This window comes from Oncorhynchus kisutch, linkage group LG11, assembly GCF_002021735.2.
Source record: "Oncorhynchus kisutch isolate 150728-3 linkage group LG11, Okis_V2, whole genome shotgun sequence".
Lineage (NCBI taxonomy): Eukaryota > Metazoa > Chordata > Actinopteri > Salmoniformes > Salmonidae > Oncorhynchus > Oncorhynchus kisutch.
In genome coordinates, this window is record NC_034184.2 from 8,774,110 (window position 1) to 8,796,522 (window position 22,413).

General features: G+C 43.1%; 1 protein-coding gene across 5 annotated transcripts in view; it reads right to left on the reverse strand.

The window, feature by feature from the left end:
• LOC109898960 (protein sidekick-2) overlaps positions 1 to 22,413 on the reverse strand; it is a 651,349-nt gene that overhangs the window by 134,858 nt on the left and 494,078 nt on the right. For all 5 annotated transcript variants that reach the window (XM_031835235.1, XM_031835233.1, XM_031835236.1 and 2 more), the window contains exon 5: positions 2,598 to 2,731. In XM_031835235.1, the coding sequence (XP_031691095.1) occupies positions 2,598 to 2,731 (134 nt within the window). The remainder of the gene's footprint in view (positions 1 to 2,597; positions 2,732 to 22,413) is intronic.

The window sequence follows — 22,413 nt, forward strand, 5'->3', positions numbered from 1 at the left end:
ATATAAAATATATTTTGATTTGTTAACACTTTTTTGGATACTACATGATTCCACATGTGTAATTTCATAGTTTCGATGTGTTCAGTATTATTGTAAAACGTAGAAAATAGCAAAGATAAAGAAAAACCTTTGAATGAGTAGGTGTTCTAAAACTTTTGACTGGTAGTGTGTACATACAGTTGAAGTCGGAAGGTTACATACACTTAGGTTGGATTCATTAAAACTCGTTTTTCAGCCACTCTACACATTTTTTGTTAAAAAAACGATAGTTTTGGCAAGTCAGTTAGGACATCTATTTTGTGCATGACAAAAGTAATATTTCCAACAATTGTTAAGACAGATTATTTCACATAATCATAATTCCAGTGGGTCAGAAGTACACTAATACACTAAGTTGACTGTCCCTTTAAACAGCTTGAAAAATTCCAGAAAATTATGTCATGGCTTTAGAAGCTTCTGACAGGCTATTTTGACATCATTTGAGTCAAATGGAGGTGTACCTGTGGATGTATTTGTAGGCCTACCTTCAAACTCAGTGTCTCTTTGCTTAATATCATGGGAAAATCTAAAGAATTCAGCCAGACCTCAGAAAAACATTGTAGACCTCCACAAGTCTGGTTCATCTTTGGGAGCAATTTCCAAATGCCCGAAGGAACCACGTTCATCTTTACAAACAATAGTACGCAAGTATAAACACCATGGGAACACACAGCCGTCACACTGCTTAGGAAGGAGATGCATTCTGTCTCCTAGACATGAACATACTTTGGGGGGTTAAGTGCAAATCAATCCCAGAACAACAGCAAAGGACCTTGTGAAGATGCTGTAGGAAACAAGTACAAAAGTATCAATATCCACAGTAAAACAAGTCTTATATCGACATAACCTGAAACGCCACTCAGCAAGGAAGAAGCCACTGCTCCAAAACCGTCATAAAAATAGCCAGACTACAGTTTGCAACAGCACATGGGGACAACGATCGTACTTTTTGGATAAATGTCCTCTGGTCTGATGAAACAAAAATAGAACTGTTTGACCATAATGACCATCGTTATGTTTAGAGGAAAAGGGCTGAAGGAGGGACTGGTGCACTTCACAAAATAGGTGGCATCATGAGGTAGGAAAATTATGTGAATATATTGAAGCAACATCTCAAGACATCAGTCAGAAAGTTAAAGCTTGGTCGCAAATGTGTCTTCCAAATGGACAATGACCCCAAGCATACTTTCAAAGTTGTGGCAAAATGGCTTAAGGACAACAAAGTCAACCTCAATCCTATAGGAAATGTGTGGGCAGCACTGAAAAAATGGTGTGAGCTAGGAGGCCTACAAACCTGACTCAGTTACACCAGCTCTGTCAGGAGGAATGGGACAAAATTCACCCAACTTATTGTGGGAAGCTTATGGAAGGCTTCCTGAAACGTTTGACCCAAGTTAAAGGCAATGCTACCAAATACTAATTGAGTGGTTGTAAACTTCTGACCCACTGGGAATGTGATGAAAGAAGAAAAAGCTAAAACAAATCATTCTCTCTACTATAATTCTGACATTTCACATTCTTAAAATAAAGTGGTTATCCTAACTAACCTAAGACAGGGAATTTTTACTATGAATAAATGTCAGGAATCGTGAAAAACTGAGTTTAAATGTATTTGGCTAAGTTGTATGTAAACTTCCGACTTCAACTCTATGAATGTATATCATTTGGCTCTATGTATTTTTAGATATAGGCCTATTTTAAATGTGTATTATTGTTGTCATTATCTTTATTGCAACAATAAATACAAGCACAAACACAACATAAAGCTACATATTTTTTTGACAGAGGTAATGAACTGTACATTGATCACTGTGTCCAACACACCACCACCTGTTGTTACGTAGGTCAAAGCTGTGTGCTGGGAAACCTTGGTAGACCATGGGTGGAATAGGCATTGAGGTGCTATTTGTCTTCAGACCAATGACTATTCTCATTTAAAAGTTGTTGTTTTTCTCCATCTTTAATCGTGTCTAATTCTATGAACTGCACCGGCCTGCTTTTAATTCACTTTTTCAAAATACAAAATACTTTTCTATACGATTTCTTTATAATGATTCACAATTTTGTGGTCCCCTTTCACACTAGATTGGTATCAAATGTCTGATGGCATTATGGTGATTTAAGAATGTCTGCTAAATGAACTAAATATACATGTATATGTAAAAATGAACAATTGCAAAGCATGCTGGGTTTTATTCTAATGAGCAAGGCCAATGACAATAGCCAGTGTGATTTGCAGTATACATTTACATGTTGGACAACTAAGGTAGTTAAACAACAACATATCACATTCAGCAAGTAAAATATTTGTGTAACCATTCCTGAGAATGTTGTTGCTGTTCGGTCGGCTACTTACAAATGTTTTTTGTAATTTAAAATACATGTATTTTAATTCAATACAATACTTTGCAAAAGTATCTTATACTTTCTTTTGATACATTGATCTTTAGGGTATTTTGTAGTTGTATTTCGTATGATCAAATTTATGCCCATCCCTCTATGTGTGTGTGTTTGTGTGTGTGGTGCATGTCTCTCCATATGGTTTCAGTACTACTCACTGTCGACAGAAAGGGTTATGGGTTGGCTGGTCTTGTTTTCGCCGTTCTTGTCGTTGACAGCCTGTACGTAGTAACGTCCAGCATCAGGGGCCACCGTGGACAGGATGACCAGAGTGTTGTCCAGAGTAATGGCTCTGAGGAACACAGAGACACGTTTGGTCACTACACTGCCACAAACACCACTGACAAAAGGCCCCTCCGCACATACACACACACTTTACAGTGTAAAACATCCTTCGGAAGGAATGCCTTCCAGGTTTTTGCAGAGCTGAATAAGATTACAGTTGTCCTGTTATATTCTTGTTGTGTGTACCAGCTTCTCCCCTGCTCCAGCCCCTCCCACCCTGTGTTGTGCTGACCAGTGGAGTGAGACCCAGGCCTCCACTCCCTGCATTCTACCAATTATAGCCCCGCCTCGGTTTGCAATCAATGTTTGCTTATTATCAGCGCCTGTTCACCAATTTGAAGCTGGATTGCATGTTCCGACTCATTGCCCCCAACCCCCTCTCCTTTTCCCTCCCTTCCTTCTCTCTCTCCACCAAGAGTCAGCATACTAACGTGAATGCACCTCTCCCCTGGAGGAATGCAAACCACAGTGAGGATCAGGTGATGCTGTATATACGGTACACACACATCCGACTGTACCTATGGTACACGCATCCTACTGTACACACGTACACATCCTACTGTACGCACGGTACATACATCCTACTGTACACACGGTACACGCATCCTACTGTACACACGGTACACACATCCTACTGTACACACGGTACACGCATCCAACTGTAAACACGGTACACGCATCCTACTGTACACACAGTACACGCATCCTACTGTATATACGGTACACACATCTGACTGTACACATGGTACACGCATCCTACTGTACACACGGTACACGCATCCTACTGTACACACGGTACACGTATCCTACTGTATATACGGTACACACATCCTACTGTACACACGGTACACACATCCTACTGTACACACGGTACACGCATCCGACTGTACACACGGTACACACATCCGACTGTACACACGGTACACGCATCCTACTGTACACACGGTACATGCATCCTACTGTATATACAGTACACACATCCTACTGTACACACGGTACACACATCCTACTGAACACACGGTACACACATCCTACTGTACACACGGTACACACATCCTGCTGTACACACGGTACACACATCATACTGTACACACGGTACACACATCCTACTGTACACACGGTACACGCATCCTACTGTACACACGGTATACACATCCTGCTGTACACACGGTACACCCATCCTACTGTACACATTCTACTGTACACATGGTACACGCATCCTACTGTATATATGGTACACGCATCCTACTGTACATACGGTACACGCATCCTACTGCACATACAGTACACACATTCTACTGTACAAGCAGGGAAATAGAAAATAAATGTAGGATACAAATAAACAGATCAACTTCATACAAAAATAAAGATATATAGAAACACATATGTGCACCTTTGACATACAATATTAGGCCTTTCTTCACATGCATATCCAGAGACAACATTTTACCTTCAATGCTCAGTAACCTGCACCCTCCTGAATGAACAAGGCCATGGTTTTGATAATAAACTGGAAGTCTGAGAGACTTAACAAGTATGCACTTGGCAACCAGCAGCAGCAGTAAGACGTTGTTGTGATTCATGGTGGGCTGTAAATAAGGGGCTCGGCTGTGTGTCCTGCAGTGTGCTTTGCTTGTGTTCTGTTCGGAGCGGTGAGGTACTAGGATTGGCTTCCTGGGGTGTATGCATCCCCCCACCTCTACTCACAGAGACAAATGAATACACACACGCAAACACAAACACACACGCAACCACAAACACACGCATACACATGCACACACAATCAACCCCTTCACCTCCCACCACACGTTCACCCAGTTTAGATACCATCTATGTGAATTGAGTTCTTGAATTGCCATGGAATTTGCATCCCATTGCAACCATGAAACACATTTTAAAATGACAAATAGTTACACAAGTTAATATTGAACTCTTTATCAATGATAAAACATAACTTCTATACAGCAACACTTTATGTTTATGCATTGTTTAAAGTACTTTGGGCAAGCAAATTGCCTTGTCCCAGTAGTGATGAGTTTTGGGGATGGAGAGTTTTTTTTGTGTCACATTTTTTTGGGGGGTGGGGGGGTTACAGGTATAATATAACAATTCATTTAATTATGTACTTTGTACTTACCTGTGGGCTGTCACTCACAAATGATGAAAAAATCTCCACCACCTTGGAACCAGTTGATGGTTCGGATTACGGGATGCTGAGGTCATATTTTTCCATATTCTGTTCCAATTAAAGGGTTGTTCAGATTCACTTAGATATGTGGACCATACCTTTTTAATGGCTATCAGCATATGAGCTTTCCAGAAGTTGTTTATACTGTACATTGTAGAGAACAGTCATTTAAGGAGCCCAGATCATTTATGTTTAAATCCCATCAGTATTTTGGTTCAGTATTTGACTTTCCAAAGGGACTCGATAGGCCAGCATAGCTGATTTAAATTGTAAATATAGAAAAGAGGAGGTGCCTGGTAATGTGTATGTGTCTATCAAGTCTTGGAATGTTGTCAAACCATTACTCTCCATGATATCTGTACAGATTCTACAGATGACACAGATGCTAAGCTACAGGACTGTTTTGCTAGCACAGACTAGAATATGTTCCGGGATTCTTCTGAAGACATTGAGGAGTACACCACATCAGTCATTGGCTTCATCAATAAGTGCATCAATGACGTCGTCCCCACAGTGACCATACGTACATACCCCAACCAGGAGCCATGGATTAAAGGCAACATCCTCACTGAGCTAAAGGCGAGAGCTGCCGCTTTTAAGGAGAGGGAGACTAATTCGGACCCTTATACGAAATCCGACTATGCCCTCAGCTGAACCATCAAACAGGCAAAATGTCAATACAGGACTAAGATTGATTCGTACTACACCGGCTCCAACGCTCGGTGGATGTGACAGGGATTGCAGGGTTTGCAAACTATTACAGACTACAAAGGGAAACAAAGCCTCAAGCTGCCCAATGACATAAGCCTACCAGAAGAGCTACTTCTAATTACTTCTATGGGCTCTTCGAGGCAAGCAACACTGAAGCACGTACGAGAGCATTAGCTGTTCCGGACGACTGTGTGATCACGCTCTCTGCAGCCGATGTGAGTAAGACCTTGAAATAGGTCAACATTCACAAAGCCACGGGGCTAGACGGATTACCAGGACGTGTATTCCGAGCATGCGCTGACCAATTGGCAAGTGTCTTCATTGACATTTCCAACCTGTCCCTGACTGAGTCTGTAATATCAACATGTTTGAAGCGGACCACCATAGTCCCTGTGCACAAGAACACTAAGGTAACCTGCCTAAATGACTACAGACCGGTTGGCACTAACATCTGCAGCCATGAAGTGCTTTGAAAGGCTGGTCATGGCTCACGTCAACACCATTATCCCAGAAACCCTAGACCCACTCCAATTTGCAACCACCTCAACAGATCCATAGATGATGCAATCTCTATTGCACTCCACACTGCACTGTCCCACCTGGACAAAAGGAACACCTATGTGAGAATTCTATTAATGACTACAGCTCTGCGTTAAATACCATAGTGCCCACAAAGCTCATCACTAAGCTAAGGACCCTGGGACTAAACACCTCCCTCTACAACTGGATCCTAGACTTCCTGACGGGCCACCCCCAGGTGGTAAGGGTAGGGAGTAACACATCTGCCACACTGATCCCCAACACGGGGCCCCTCAGGGGTGCGTGCTCAGTCCCCTCCTTTACTCCCTGTTCACCTATGACTGCATGGCCAGGCACAAATCCAACACCATCATTAAGACTGCAGATGACACAACAGTGGTAGGCCTGGTCATCAGCAATGATGAGACAGCCTCTATGGAGGAGATCAGATACCTGGCCGTGTGATGCCAGGCTAACAACCTCTCCCTCAACGTGATCAAGACATAGGAGATGATTGTGGACTACAGGAAAAGGAGGACCGAGCACGCCCTCATTCTCATCTATGGGGCTGTAGTGGAGCAGGTTGAGAGCTTCAAGTTCCTTGATGTCCACATCACCAACAAATGATCATGGTCCAAACACACAAAGACCGATTTAGCATGGGTACCTCAGATCCTCAAAAAGTTTTATAGCTACACCATCGAGAGCATCCTGCCTTGCGGTCAGAGAACGGGCAGTTGCCATACCAGGCAGAGATACAACCAGATACGACCGCAAGGCACTACAGAGGGTAGTGCGTACAGCCCAGTACGTCACTGGGGCCAAGCTTCCTTCCATCCAGGACCTCTATACTAGGCGGTGTCAGAGGAAGGCCCTAAATAGGTCCACCCTAGTCATAGACTTTTTTCTCTGCTACCACAGTACCGGAGCACCAAGTCTAGGTCCAAAAAGCTTCTTAACATTTTCTACCCCCAAGCCATAAGACTCCTAAACAGCTAATCAAATGGCTACTCAGAATATTTACATTGTCCCCCCTTTTACGCTTCTGCTACTCTCCGATTATTATCTACGCATAGACACTCTATGTACATATTACCTCAATTACCTCGACTAACCGGTGCCCCCACACATTGACTCTGGACTGGTACCCCCTGTATTTAGCCTCGCTAAAGCCTTGTTATTTTACTGCTGCTCTTTAATTATTCGTTTTTTTATTTTTATTGATCTATTATTTACTTAACACTTATTTTTCTTACAACTGCATTGTTGGTTAAGGGCTTGTAAGTAAGCATTTCACTACAAGGTCTGTTGTATTCGGCGCATGTGACAAATAACATTTGATTTGATTTTGACCATTAGGGCGATGCAAAAAGCCGCCCTCCAGATTATGGGCATGCCATTTTCATTCCCCGTTATATTGTTTTTCAATTTTGCGCAAAATAGAGATTATGTGTGTAATAATAGAACCAAAGCATAGTTTACATTGTTTAGGGATATACAGTATTAGTGAAGACCATCTCTTCCAGGGCAATAGGAGACACCATGTTTCTCTCTATACTCAGCCAGGGGGTGGAAGAATCATGTCTAAACCAATTTAATGTGGGGTGAAATGCCTGGAAATACAATTTAATGTTAGGTACGGATAGTCCTCCTCAGTTTAACGGCTTTCTTCTATCTCCTCCTCTGATGAAGAGGTAGAACAAGGATCGGACCAAAATGCAGCGTGATGATGATTCATGATATTTTAATGAAGGAAAAACTATACATGAAGAAAGTACAAAATAATGCAATGTGAAAACCGAAACAGCCCTATCTGGTGCAAACACAAAGACAGGAACAAATCACCCACAAAACACTCAAAGAATATGGCTGCCTAAATATGGTTCCCAATCAGAGACAACGATAAACACCTGCCTCTGATTGAGAACCACTCCAGACAGCCATAGACTTTGCTAGATACCTCCACTAAACCACACACCCAATAACTAACAAAACCCCAAGACAAAACACACCACAATAAACCCATGTCATACCCCGGCCTGACCAAATAAATAAAGACAAGCACAATAATACTTCGACCAGGGTGTGACAGAACCCCTCCCCCCTAAGGTGCGGACTCCCGGACGCACCTCAAAACAATAGGGAGGGTCCGGGTGGGCATCTGTCCATGGTGGCGGCTCCGGCGCGGGACGTAGACCCCACTCTATCAACGTCTTAGTCCCTCCTCCTCACGTCCTTGGATAGTCCACCCTCGCCGCCGACCATGGCCTAGTAGTCCTCACCCAGAACCCCACTGGACTGAGGGGCAGCTCGGGACTGAGGGGCAGCTCGGGAATGAGGGGAAGCTCGGGAATGAGGGGAAGCTCGGGACTGAGGGGAAGCTCGGGACTGAGGGGAAGCTCGGGACTGAGGGGAAGCTCAGCACTGAGGGGAAGCTCAGGCAGGTAGTTGGATCCGGCAGATCCTGGCTGGCTGGCGGTTCTGGCAGATCCTGGCTGACTGGCGGATCTGGAAGAGTCTGATTGACTGGCGGATCTGGAAGAGTCTGGTTGACTGGCAGATCTGGAAGAGTCTGGTTGACTGGCAGATCTGGAAGAGTCTGGTTGACTGGCTGACTGGCGGATCCTGGCAGACTGGCGGCTCTGACTGCTCCACGCTGACTGGCAGCTCTGGCTGCTTCATGCAGACTGGCTGCTTCATGCAGACTGGCAGCTTCATGCAGACTGGCAGCTCTGGCTGCTCCATGTAGACTGGCAGCTCTGGCTGCTCCATGCAGACTGACAGCTCTGGCTGCTCCATGCAGACTGACAGCTCTGGCTGCTCCATGCAGACTGACAGCTCTGGCTGCTCCATGCAGGCTGGCAGCGCTGAGCAGGCAGGAGACTCCGGCAGCGCAGGAGAGGAGAAAGGCTCCGGCAGCGCTGAACAAGCGGGAGACTCCGGCAGCGCTGGAGATGAGGAAGGCTCTGGCAGCGCTAGATAGGCGGGAGACTCCGGCAGTGCTGGAGAGGCGAGGCGCACTGTAGGCCTGATGCGTGGTGCTGGCACTGGTGGTACTGGGCCGAGAACACGCACAGGAAGCCTGGTGCGGGGAGCTGCCACCGGGGGCTGGTGCGTGAAGGTGGTACTGGATAGACCGGACCGTGCAGGCGCACTGGAGCTCTTGAGCACCGAGCCTGCCCAACCTTACCTGGCTCGATGCCCACTCTAGCCCGGCCTATACGAGGAGCTGGAATATACCGCACCGGGCTATGCACCTGCACTGGGGACACCGTGCGCACCACTGCATAACACGGTGCCTGCCCGGTCTCTCTAGCCCCCCGGTAACCACAGGAAGTTGGCGTAGGTCTCCTACCTAGCGTCGCCATGCTCCCTGTGAGCCCCCCCCCCCCCCCCCAATACATTTTTGGGTCTGACTCTCGGGCTTCCATCCGCTTAGCCGTGCTGCCTCCTCATACCTTCGTCTCTCAGCTTTCGCCGCCTCCAGTTCTTCTTTGGGGCGGCGATATTCTCCAGGCTGAGCCCAGGGTCCTTTACCGTCCAGTTCGTCCTCCCATGTCCATTCATTCTCTTGCTGCACCTTGGGGCGGCTACACTCCCCTGGTTTAGCCCAGGGTCCTCTCCCGTAGAGGATTTCCTCCCATGTCCAGAATTCCTTATTACGTATCTCCTGCTGCCGCTGTTGCTTCTCCTGCTGCTCCTGCCTGTTGACACGCTGCTTGGTCCTGTTGTGGTGGGTGATTCTGTAACGGCTTTCTTCTATCTCCTCCTCTGACGAAGAGGTAGAACAAGGATCGGACCAAAATGCAGCGTGATGATGATTCATGATATTTTAATGAAGGAAAAACTATACATGAAGAAAGTACAAAATAATGCAATGTGAAAACCGAAACAGCCCTATCTGGTGCAAACACAAAGACAGGAACAAATCACCCACAAAACACTCAAAGAATATGGCTGCCTAAATATGGTTCCCAATCAGAGACAACGATAAACATCTGCCTCTGATTGAGAACCACTCCAGACAGCCATAGACTTTGCTAGATACCTCCACTAAGCCACACACCCAATAACTAACAAAACCCCAAGACAAAACACACCACAATAAACCCATGTCACACCCCGGCCTGACCAAATAAATAAAGACAAGCACAATAATACTTCGAACAGGGCGTGACACTCAGTCTTTTCCTATTTGTAAGTTTGTTAAAACCTGTTAAGGCTGTTGCGAATTTTCGCAGCTTTTTGTTAAAAATCGCGCAACATTTCAGCGCCCTGCTACTCATGCCAGGAATATAGTATATGCATATGATTAGTATGTGTGGATAGAAAACACTCAGACGTTTCTAAAACTGGTTAAATAACGGCTGTGACTATAACAGAATGTGCGTTACATCGAAAAGTGCAGGAAAATCTGATCATTGAAAATTGAAAAAAATTTCAATCAATTTTATCGCTTATTAACGTGTACTAATACCTAAAGTTGCATTACAAAAGTATTTCGAAGTGTTTTGTGAAAGTTTATCGTCGACTTTTTTAATTAAAAAAAATGACGTTACGTTAGAAAACGCTATTTTTTTCCGTTGTTCACACAGTATTCATAGATCGATATCTAGGCTATATATGGACCAATTTAATCGAAAAAAAGACCCAATAGTGATTATGGGACATCTAGGAGTGCCAACAAAGAAGATGGTCAAAGGTAATGATTATGTTATATCTGGAGTACTTCTCCTGTCCTATTCGGTGTCCTGTGTGAATCTAAGTGTGCGTTCTCTAATTCTCTCCTTCTCTCTTTCTTTCTCTCTCTCGGAGGACCTGAGCCCTAGGACCATGCCCCAGGACTACCTGACATGATGACTCCTTGATGTCCCCAGTCCACCTGGCCATGCTGCTGTTCCAGTTTCAACTGACCTGAGCCCTAGGACCATGCCCCAGGACTACCTGACATGATGACTCCTTGCTGTCCCCAGTCTACCTGGCCATGCTGCTGCTCCAGTTTCAACTTCCACCTGACTGTGCTGCTGCTCTAGTTTCAACTGTTCTGCCTTATTATTATTCGACCATGCTGGTCATTTATGAACATTGAACATCTTGGCCATGTTCTGTTATAATCTCCACCCGGCACAGCCAGAAGAGGACTGGCCACCCCACATAGCCTGGTTCCTCTCTAGGTTTCTTCCTAGGTATTGGCCTTTCTAGGGAGTTTTTCCTAGCCACCGTGCTTCTACACCTGCATTGCTTGCTGTTTGGGGTTTTAGGCTGGGTTTCTGTACAGCACTTTGAGATATCAGCTGATGTACGAAGGGCTATATAAATACATTTGATTTGATTTGATTTGATTAATGAATGTTTTATATTTTATTTGTGCGGTTTGTGTAGCGACGACTATGCTAATTATTTTGTTTACGTCCCTGCGGGTCTTTTGGGGTGTTACATGCTATCAGATAATAGCTTCTCATGCTTTCGCCGAAAAGCATTTTACAAATCTGACTCGGTGGATAGATTCACAACGAGTGTAGCTTTAATTCACTACCTTGAATGTGTATTTTAATGAAAGTTTAATGACAGTTTGAGTTTTATCAAAAACTATAAGTGGCGCTCTGAACTCCGCTGAGTGCTGTTCCTGCCACGGAACTGTATTCTGCTACATCCTTAAGAAGTTAATTAATTTTATCAGGGATCACTTACAGTGCATTCAGAAACTATTCAGACCCCTTCATTTTTCCACATTTTGTTACATTACAGCCTTATTCTAAAATGGAAAAAATACATTTTGCTTAACATATTGTATATTTTGCATCTTTGTTATATATGTTATGGATTACAATCCATATTATATCATTGAAAATGGGTGATTGACATCCACAAATGAAAACATATCATACCAAATGGAATGTCTCGGGTTTACATACAGAATAATATGAAATTATCTAAGATCAGGTTAGTGTGTCTGAGCTAAATCCATAATAAAAACACACTTTATCTCTCCAATGCTGCATGTGGAAAACAATAGAATGGCTCCCAGTAGAGGAGAGAGATCGAGGTGATGTAAGGAAGCGACAGGGTGTTATTGGTGCTGTGTACCTGTTCTTTGGGTTTTTACCATGACTTACGAGTTCCAACCGCTCGACTGTTGATTTTAATGTACTATATCTCCAAGCGAGAAAGGCTTCATTTGCGATTCCCTGAGCGTTGTATAGGCCTCAAAAGTGTCTGTCGCCCCAAAGCGCCTCGCAGGACTGACTGAGCAGAGGCTTATGATCCATGGTTAATATTTAATACCATTGTCCTAGCTCATCGCCCTGGAAACACATGCTGGACCATCGCTATAGTGATCAGTTTTGGATTCCCTTAGGGATGTGGACTGTCCGGTGCGTTAAATGAATCCCAGGTGACTCCCGGGACATTTCCAAAACAGGGACACTGCGTAGTGATGCTTGTAGCTTAAAGGATAAGAAACTGGCCAGGGATAAATATAGTTTGTATAGTAGATAGATATTCACTATATTAACAGGAATTAGTACTAGACTACTATGTAATGCAGCCCATCACTCACACTGTGTACCTGAATACTTGTAAACATATAATCTGCACTGAAAGATACATAACGCACAGTTCACAAGCTGAATTTATGGCAAGTTAAACGTGGTCTGGCACAGTTAAGAGCTTTGCTTGATGTACCAATTGGTTTCACACAACCGCTCTCAACGACACAGAACAGGAGACTGGGGCGGCAGCGTAGCCTAGTGGTTAGAGCATTGGACTAGTAACCGGAAGGTTGCGAGTTCAAACCCCTGAGCTGACAAGGTACAAATCTGTCGTTCTGCCCCTGAACAGGCAGTTAACCCACTGTTCCCAGGCCGTCATTGAAAATAAGAATGTGTTCTTAACTGACTTGCCTGGTTAAATAAAGGTTAAAAAAAATAAAAAATAAAAATAAACACCTCATTGGATTTGGATGAAATATAGGTATAACAGCGACCCCTTCTGTTGAAAAAAAAACTACGTTTATTGGAATAAAAAGACAAACAATGCTTCACACACCTGTGTGGATGTTTGAAACAGTGAATATGTGTCTCGGTTAACATGACGTGTCCTCATATTTCATAACTCCCTTTTACTAAAGAATCACGAAGAGTCTTCTCATCCCTAAAATAAACCATGAGTTCTGCTAGTGGATACTATGTAACATTCCATTCTCTTTCCCGAGATTACAAAACAACATATGTTAATGTAGTACACATCGGTTAGGAATGTTTCAACCTCTGTGTTGAGAAGTTGTGTATTTACTGTCATTTCCTGGTTTCAAAGAGCACCAGAAACTACACTAACTGTGAGCTTTAGCATTTCTTCTGTCGCTACAGAAACACACCCTGGGTCTGTTCTAAATTGAACACCTGCAAATCCGAGGCCATGATTGTGCTTTTGTTGTTGGTGTGGTAGTGAAGCAACCATTATTTGCATACAATTAACATAACATGCATAATTTAAAGGTGCAATATGCAGAAATTGATCCGTCATTTCATGGTTGCTAAAATTCTAATAGTTTGCCTATTTTCAGTTTAAGAGACAAAACAAGCAATGTATAATTTAAACCAGCGACCCAACTGTTAGGCTTCCTGCTGCTCTATATATTATTATGAAATTACCATTTCTCCAGACTGTGGAAGAACTTATCTGACACGCTGCATTAAACAGAGGTGTGCTTCACCCATGCCGAAAAAGCGGCACAGGCTGCTGAACCATCTTGGTGCACTGCAATGTTCCACTCTATCCGGCTCTTCCAAAGAGAAAGGTATTTATTTTTGTGTTTGGTGTGGCGATAGAGCAGTCAGTTTGAAAGAGGGTGTAACGGTTTTCTTCTTCCTCTGACGAGGAGTATGAAATATCGGACCAATGCGCAGCGTCGTAAGTGTCCATAATATATTTAATAAACTGGACACAGAATACAAAAGAACAAGAGAAATAAATGGAAAAACCGAAACAGTTCTGTATGACAGACACAGAACACAACTACCCACAACCCATAGTGGGAAAACAGGCTGCCTAAGTATGGTTCTCAATCAGAGACAACGATTGACAGCTGCCTCTGATTAGGAATCATACCAGGCCAAACACAGAAATACAAAACATAGAAATACAAAACATAGAATGCCCACCCCAACTCACGCCCTGACCAAACTAAAACAGAGACATAAACAAGGAACTACGGTCAGGACGTGACAGAGGGCATAACAATGCTCTCTCTCTACCTTTACCAGCCACAACCGTAATATACGTCTCTGTACTAGGGCTGTTACGGTGACCCTATTACCACCACACCGGTCAACACGAGTTATGATGGCACTCAAATTCCATGTGACTGTTTAATTCGTCTTCTCCAAGCTCTGATGCTGCTCATGGTCATTAGTAGCATACCAAATGTGCTAACTGCCTCGTACTCAGCACTCTATTGTACCTCCAATCACTCTGTCATCAATGCAAATATTCAAAAATCGAAACAAACACTTCATGAGAGCTCATGAGTTCATGTTGCTCAACATTTCTATAGGCTATGCAATTGCATGAGAAAGAGTTTTGATGGCCTCTATTAAAAAGAGGAGGGTCCCATCAGCTTTCTATAGGCTAGGCCTACTATATTTATTTATCAACTTTATCAACTCAAGTACATTTCTTCGCTTTACAACAGGAGTATACCCTATCTGGCTGGGATGAAAATTAACCATGGGAAAAGCGTCCTCCATTCGCTATTTAAGTGCATACAGGAAATTTATTTTTTACCCCATTCTCCTGTTACGAGACAGGTGCATAATAATGGTCCATTCTAAATCAAATCTAATTTCACACATATACAAAAAAATCTATGTAAAGACGAGATTAAATTAAGAATAGTCTGGTGGGTACAATATTAGCCTATCACTTGTGAATGATGCCCAGCGTGTGCAGTAAGGCATTTTTTTTTGCCACTTTCAAATCATAGTTGCACACCTCATGTAGACTAGCCCATACGACTAAACATTCTTATAAGATTTGTATCACAACTAAAGTGGCCAAATAACTTCTTATATTCAGCCTGGTGGAACAACGGTCACTTTGGCTGCAAAATGCATGGATTTTGAAAGGGGCATGACGGCCACACAAGAGGGATGTCGGACAGGGAGTTCGAGGCCTGGTGAGAATATTATCAAATGCTTGTCAAATGGTTAGCAGTTAGCAACTGCTTGCAACTTTTTTCAAATCATCATTATAGTCCCATCATGCAGCCTGAGAATGTATTACAACTCAAAACAGACAGTGCCTTCAGAAAGTATTCAGCCCCCTTGAGTTTGTTCACAAATGAAAAAAATATTTATAACTTATTGACATAAGGAATCAGACCCTTTGCTATGAGACTTGAAATTGAGCTTAGGTACATCCTGTTTTCATTGATCATCCCCTGAGATATTTCTACAACTTGATTGGAGTCCACTTGTGGTAAATTCAATTGATTGGACATGATTTGGAAAGGCACACGCCTGTCTATATAAGATCCCATAGCTGACAGTGTATGTCAGAGCAAAAATCAAGCCATGAGGTTGAAGGAATTGTCCGTAGAGCTCCGAGACAGGATTGTGTCAAGGTACAGGTCTGTGGAAGGGTACCAAAATATTTCTGCAACATTGAAGGTTCCCATCCTGGGTGGGAGGTATTCTAGTGGTTAGAGAGTTGGGCCAGTAACTGAAATATCAAATCCCTGAGCTGACAGTTAACCCACTGTTCCCCGGGCGCCGAAGACATGGATGCCAATTAAGGCAGCCCACCGCACCTCTCTGATTCAGAGGGAAGACACATTTCAGTTGAAGGCATTCAGTTGTACAACTGACTAGGTATCCCCCTTTCCCCAAGAAAGTAGTTTCCTCCATTATTCTTAAATGGAAGAAGTTTGTAACCACCAAGACTCTTCCTAGAGCTGGCCGCCTGGTCAAACTGAGAAATCGGAAAGGAAGGGCCTTGGTCAGGGAGGTGACAAAGAACCCGATTGTCACTCTGACAGAGCTCTAGAGTTCCTCTGTGGAGATGGGAGAACCTTCCAGAAGGACAACCATCTCTGCAGCACTCCACCAATCAGGCCTTTATGGTAGAGTGACCAGCCACTCCTCAGTAAAAGGCACATGACAACCAGCATAGAATTTGCCAAAAGCCACCTAAAGACTCTCAGACCATGAGAAACAAGTTTCTCGGGTCTGATGAAACCAAGATTTAACACTTTGGCCTGAATGCCAAGCGCCACGTCTGGAGGAAACCTGGCACCAACCCTACGGGGAAGCATGGTGGTGGCAGCATCATGCTGCTGGGATGTTTTTCAGCGGCAGGTACTGAGAGACTAGTCAAGATTGAGGCAAAGATGAACAGAGCAAAGTACAGAGATATAATTGATGAAAACTTGCTCGAGAGCGCTCAGGACCTCAGACTGGGGCGAAGGTTCACCTTCCAACAGAACAACAACCCTAAGCACACAGCTAAGACAACACAGGAGTGGTTTCGGGACAAGTCTCAGAGCCCAGACTTGAACCCGATCTAACGTCTCTGGAGAGTCCTGAAAATAGCTGTGCAGCAACGCTCCCCATCCAACATGGCAGAGTTGAAGAGGATCTGCAGAGATGAATGGGAGAAACTCCCCAACTCAAATAAAATAAAAAAATATTTGTCACATGCCCTTAATTCAACCTTCCAGTGAAATGCTTACTTACAAGCCCTTAACCCAATGTGTAGTTTTAAGAAAACAGCTCAAAATTAAGAAATAAAAAGTAACAGATAATTAAAGAGCAGCAGTAATATAACATTAGCGAGGTTATATGCAGGGGGTACCGGTACAGAGTCATTGTGCGGGGCACTGCTTAGTCAAGGTAATTGAGGTAATATGTACATGTTGGATATTCTTCCAATTCATTAATCGCTTTCCCAATTTCTAACAGCCGACAAACACTTGACAGATTACATGCAGAAGTAATTCTCACATGCAGAAGTAATTCTCACATGCAGAAGTAATTCTCACATGCAGTTGCTTTAGGGACCGTAATTGAAGGAGTCTATAGGCATGGGCCATGTTAGTAGTAGCAGGGGTTACTTTAGTAGCATTGTTGGGATATCAGTTTATGAGGACTCGTGCCACATGAATTGGTAACCGGTAACTGGGAGACCGATGGAAGTACAGTGGAGGCTGTAATTCAAATGTCACAAATTAGTGATCTTGCCATAAGAGGCGAATCTATGTTGTCAGGAAATGACCCATGTGTTGCAGTGTGTATATCCTCAGGTGAAAGCAGAGATAACCAAGGGCACGGGCTGAATTCTGGAGATTGAGTGTACATCAAGGTACACCAGAAGGGGCGTGTTGGGACAACGTTGGTCTGGTCCATACACAGTACTCCTTACAGCACCTATCTGAGCAGCTAACCGATCGCTGCAGCTGTACATAGTCTATTGGGAAATAGCCCACCCATTTTCACCTACCTCATCCCCATACTGTTTTTATTTATTTACTTTTCTGCTCTTTTGCACACCAATATCTCTACCTGTACATGTCCATCTGATCATTTATCACTCCAGTGTTAATCTGCAAAATTGTAATTATTCGCCTACCTCCTCATGCCTCTTGCACACAATGTATATAGACTCCCCTTTTTTTTCTACTGTGTTATTGACTTGTTAATTGTTTACTCCATGTGTAACTCTGTGTTGTCTGTTCACACTGCTATGCTTTATCTTGGCCAGGTCGCAGTTGCAAATGAGAACTTGTTCTCAACAAGCCTACCTGGTTAAATAAAGGTGAAATAAAAAAAAATAAAAAAACCTGCAGCGGTTAAGATCGTCATGTCTCTCCTCGATGGGTGCAAAGTGAAGTGAGGTCCAGCTGCATAATGGGTGAGCTTGAAGACACCATGACAGAGGAAGTAAAGCCAAATAGAGAGAGAGACTAGATGCCACTGTAAACATACAGATGGGTTGGGTCTAGGAGCTACTTTAACATCATAGTTGGGTTGCATTGGGTGCTTCATTGGTTAATGCATCATATAAAAGAGGATAGATGTTGGGGCAATTGTACTCTGAACATTTTGAAGACATTGATGTGAAAGCATATACAGTGCTGAGTTACCTCAAGAGGATGTAATGTTGATTAGGGATATGTATTTGCCTACCAGGTGACGTGCCTATCAAGTGGCAATGAAGGAGATGGGGAGCAAAGTGAAAATGATAGCTTGGGAACACCTCTCGGAACCTGGGGCCGGAAAGGGGAAGACTGGGCGAAAGCATGAGGAGGCAGAAGTGTTAAGCAAATCACAGTATATTTTATAGTTGAGATTCTTCAAAGTAACCACCCTTCACCTTGATAACAGCTTTGCACACTCTTGGCATTCTCTCAACCAGCATCACCTGGAATGCTTTTACAATGGTCTTGAAAGAGTTACCACACATGCTGAGCACTTGTTGGCTGCTTTTCCTTCACTCTGCGGACCAACTTTTCCCAAACCATCTCAATTGGGTTGAGGTTGGGTGATTGTGGAGGCCAGGTCATCTGATGCAGCACTCCACCACTCTCCTTCTTGGTCAAATAGCCCTTACACAGCCTGGAGGTGTGTTGTGTCATTGTCCTGTTCAAAACTCTCCACCCGGCACAGCCAGAAGAGGACTGGCCACCCCTCATATAGCCTGGCTCCTCTCTAGGTTTCTTCCTAAGCTTTGTCCTTTCTAGGGAGTTTTTCCTAGCCACCGTGCTTCTACACTTGCATTGCTTTTTGTTTGGAGTTTTAGGCCAGGTTTCTGTAGAACACCTTGAGATATCAGCTGATGTAAGAAGGGCTTTATAAATCATTTGGATTTGATTTGATTTTGAAAAACCAATAATAGTTCTTCTGAGCACAAACCAGATGGGATGGCGTATCACTGCAGAATGGTCTGGTAGCTATGCTTGTTAAGTGTGCCATGAATTCTAAATAAATCACAGTATCACCAGCAAAGCACGCCCACACCATCACTCACACCTTCTCATCCAGGCTTCACGGTGGGAACCACACATGCAGAGATCCGTTTACCTAATCTGCGTCTCACAAATTTGGACTCAGACTAAAGGACAGATTTCGACCGGTCTAATGTCCTTTGCTTGTGTTTCTTGACCCAAGCAAGTCTCTTCTTCTTTTTGTTGTCCTTTAGTAGTGGTTTCTTTGCAGCAATTCAACCATGAGGGCCTGATTCACGCAGTCTCTTCTGAACAGTTGATGTTGAGATGTGTTTGTTACTTGAACTCTGTGAACCATTTATATGGGCTGCATTTTCTGGGGGTGGTAACTTCAATGAACATATCCTCAGCATCTTCCTTTTATGTGGTGGTCCTCATGAGAGCCAGTTTTATCATGGAGCTTGATATTTCTTGCGACTCCACTTGAAAAAAACTTTCAAATTCTTGACATTTTCCAGATTGACTGACCTTCATGTTTTAAAGTAATGATGAACTGCAATTTCTTTTGCTTATTTGAGCTGTTCTTGTCATAATATGGACTTTCACCAAATAGGACTGTCTTCTGTATACAACCCCTACCTTGTCACAACACAACTGATTGTATAGGAAAGAAATTCCACATTCACTTTTAACATGGCACACCTGTTAATTGAAATGCATTCTTCATGAAGCTGGTTGAAAGAATGCCAAGAATGTACAAAGCTGTCATCAAGGAAAAGGGTGGCTACTTTGTAGAAAATAAAATATTAAATATATTTTGAACACTTTTGTTTACTACATGATTCCATATGTGTTATTTCATACTTTGAAGTCTTCACTGTTATTCTACAATGTAGACAATAGTAAAAAATAAGAAAAACCATTGAATGAGTAGGTGTCCAAACTTTTGACTAGTACTGAACATGTGGCTTGAGATGCTAAAGTTGTTTATGTTAATTAATATTCAATTACTGTGAGAGGCAGGAGGCAGGCAGTTATTTGCTTGGCAATCACCGGCTGACAACATGTCAAGACCGCCACAGCCCTACTCTGTACACACACACACACACACACACACATAGAGGGATGGGCATTCATTTGATAATACAAAATACAACTACAAAATACCCTAAAGATCAATGTATCAAAATAAAGTTTAAGATACTTTTGCAAAGTATTGTATTGAATTAAAATACATGTATTTTAAAATACAAAAAACATTTGTAAGTAGCCGACCGAACAGCAACAACATTCTCAGGAATGGTTACAAAAACGATTTACTTGCTGACTGTGATATGTTGTTGTTTAACTACCTTAGTTGTCCAACATGTAAATGTATACTGCAAATCACACTGGCTATTATCATTGTTCTTGCTCATTAGAATAAAACTCAGCATGCTTTGCAATTGTTCATTTTTACATATACATGTATATTTAGTTCAATTAGCAGACATGTTATACTAATGTAGTGTGAAAGGGGACCACAAAATTGTGAATCATTATAAAGAAATCGTATAGAAAAGTATTTTGAATTTTGAAAAAGAGAATTAAAAGCAGGCCGGTGCAGTTCATGGAATTAGACACAATTAAAGATGGAAAAAAACAACTTTCAAATGAGAATAGGCATTGTTCTAGTAATACATTGTTATTGACTATTGCATTGTTGGGTCTTGAGTTTGCAAGAAAGGTATTTCACTGTACCTATGCCTTTGTCAAATTGAAAACACACACACACACACACAAAGAGGCTGTCTACACATAATCATGATTGGAGAGGAGGATGACTCATCACTGGACGTACAAACCCCCTCACTGGACGTCAAACCCCCTCTTCACACAACACAAGTAGTACATGTGGAGTCAGTAGTCTATGTAGATTGAGTCAGTAGTCTATGTGAATTGAGTCAGTAGTCTATGTGAATTGAGTCAGTAGTCCATGTGGATTGAGTCAGTAGTCTATATGGCTGGAGTCAGTGGTCTATGTGGATGGAGTCAGTAGTCTATATGGATTGCATCAGTGGTCTATGTGGATTGAGTCAGTAATCCATGTGGAGTCAGTAGTCTATGAAGATTGAATCAGTAGTCTATATGGATTGAGTCAGTGGTCTATGTGGATTGAGTCAGTAGTCCATGTGGATTGAGTCAGTAGTCCATATGGATTGAGTCAGTAGTTGAAATGGATTGAGTCAGTAGTCTATGTGGATTGAGTCAGTAGTCCATGTGGAGTCAGTAGTCTATGTAGATTGAGTCAGTAGTCTATGTGGATTGAGTCAGTAGTCCATGTGGATTGAGTCAGTAGTCCATGTGGATTGAGTCAGTAGTCTATATGGCTGGAGTCAGTGGTCTATGTGGATGGAGTCAGTAGTCTATATGGATTGCATCAGTGGTCTATGTGGATTGAGTCAGTAATCCATGTGGAGTCAGTAGTCTATGAAGATTGAATCAGTAGTCTATATGGATTGAGTCAGTGGTCCATGTGGATTGAGTCAGTAGTCCATGTGGATTGAGTCAGTAGTCCATATGGATTGAGTCAGAGGTCGAAATGGATTGAGTCAGTAGTCCATGTGGAGTCAGTAGTCTATGTAGATTGAGTCAGTAGTCTATGTGGATTGAGTCAGTAGTCCATGTGGATTGAGTCAGTAGTCCATGTGGATTGAGTCAGTAGTCCATGTGGATTGAGTCAGTAGTCCATATGGATTGAGTCAGTAGTCTATGTGGATTGAGTCAGTAGTCTATGTGGATTGAGTCAGTAGTCTATATGGATTGAGTCAGTAGTCTATGGACAGCAGGCAGCTGCAAGGCAGAAGGCTGTACAGCAGGCAACAGCTCTAGGAAATGTTGGCCGCCTAGACAGCTGGTACAGCCTGGCTGTGCTGGGGCCTGGACCTGTCATGTAACTCCATTTGTAATGATTTCCCATCTAAGGCTCATTTATTTATTTGATGCCATGGGGGGGGAGTGATTGACAGCTAACGTTGATAATAATTCTGTACAGCTCCCATCAATATCAGTATGTGTGTTGGTGCGTGCGCTTGCATGCGCGCGCAGTCTTGTGTGTTTGTGTGTGTGTGCTTGAAGTGTATGAGTGTAAAACGCTGTTGACATAGAGTGACAGTGTCCAAACTATTCTGAGACAAACAATGGAAGAGTGTAATGCCATACTGTATGTTGTGGTGGTCTCTCTCTCTCTCTCTGTCTCCACCCCCCCACCCCCCACCCCGACACCCACCTCAGACCTCGATTACTTCCAGACAAATAGCTGTGGCCAGCCTCCGCCAACCTCCCCCAGTAG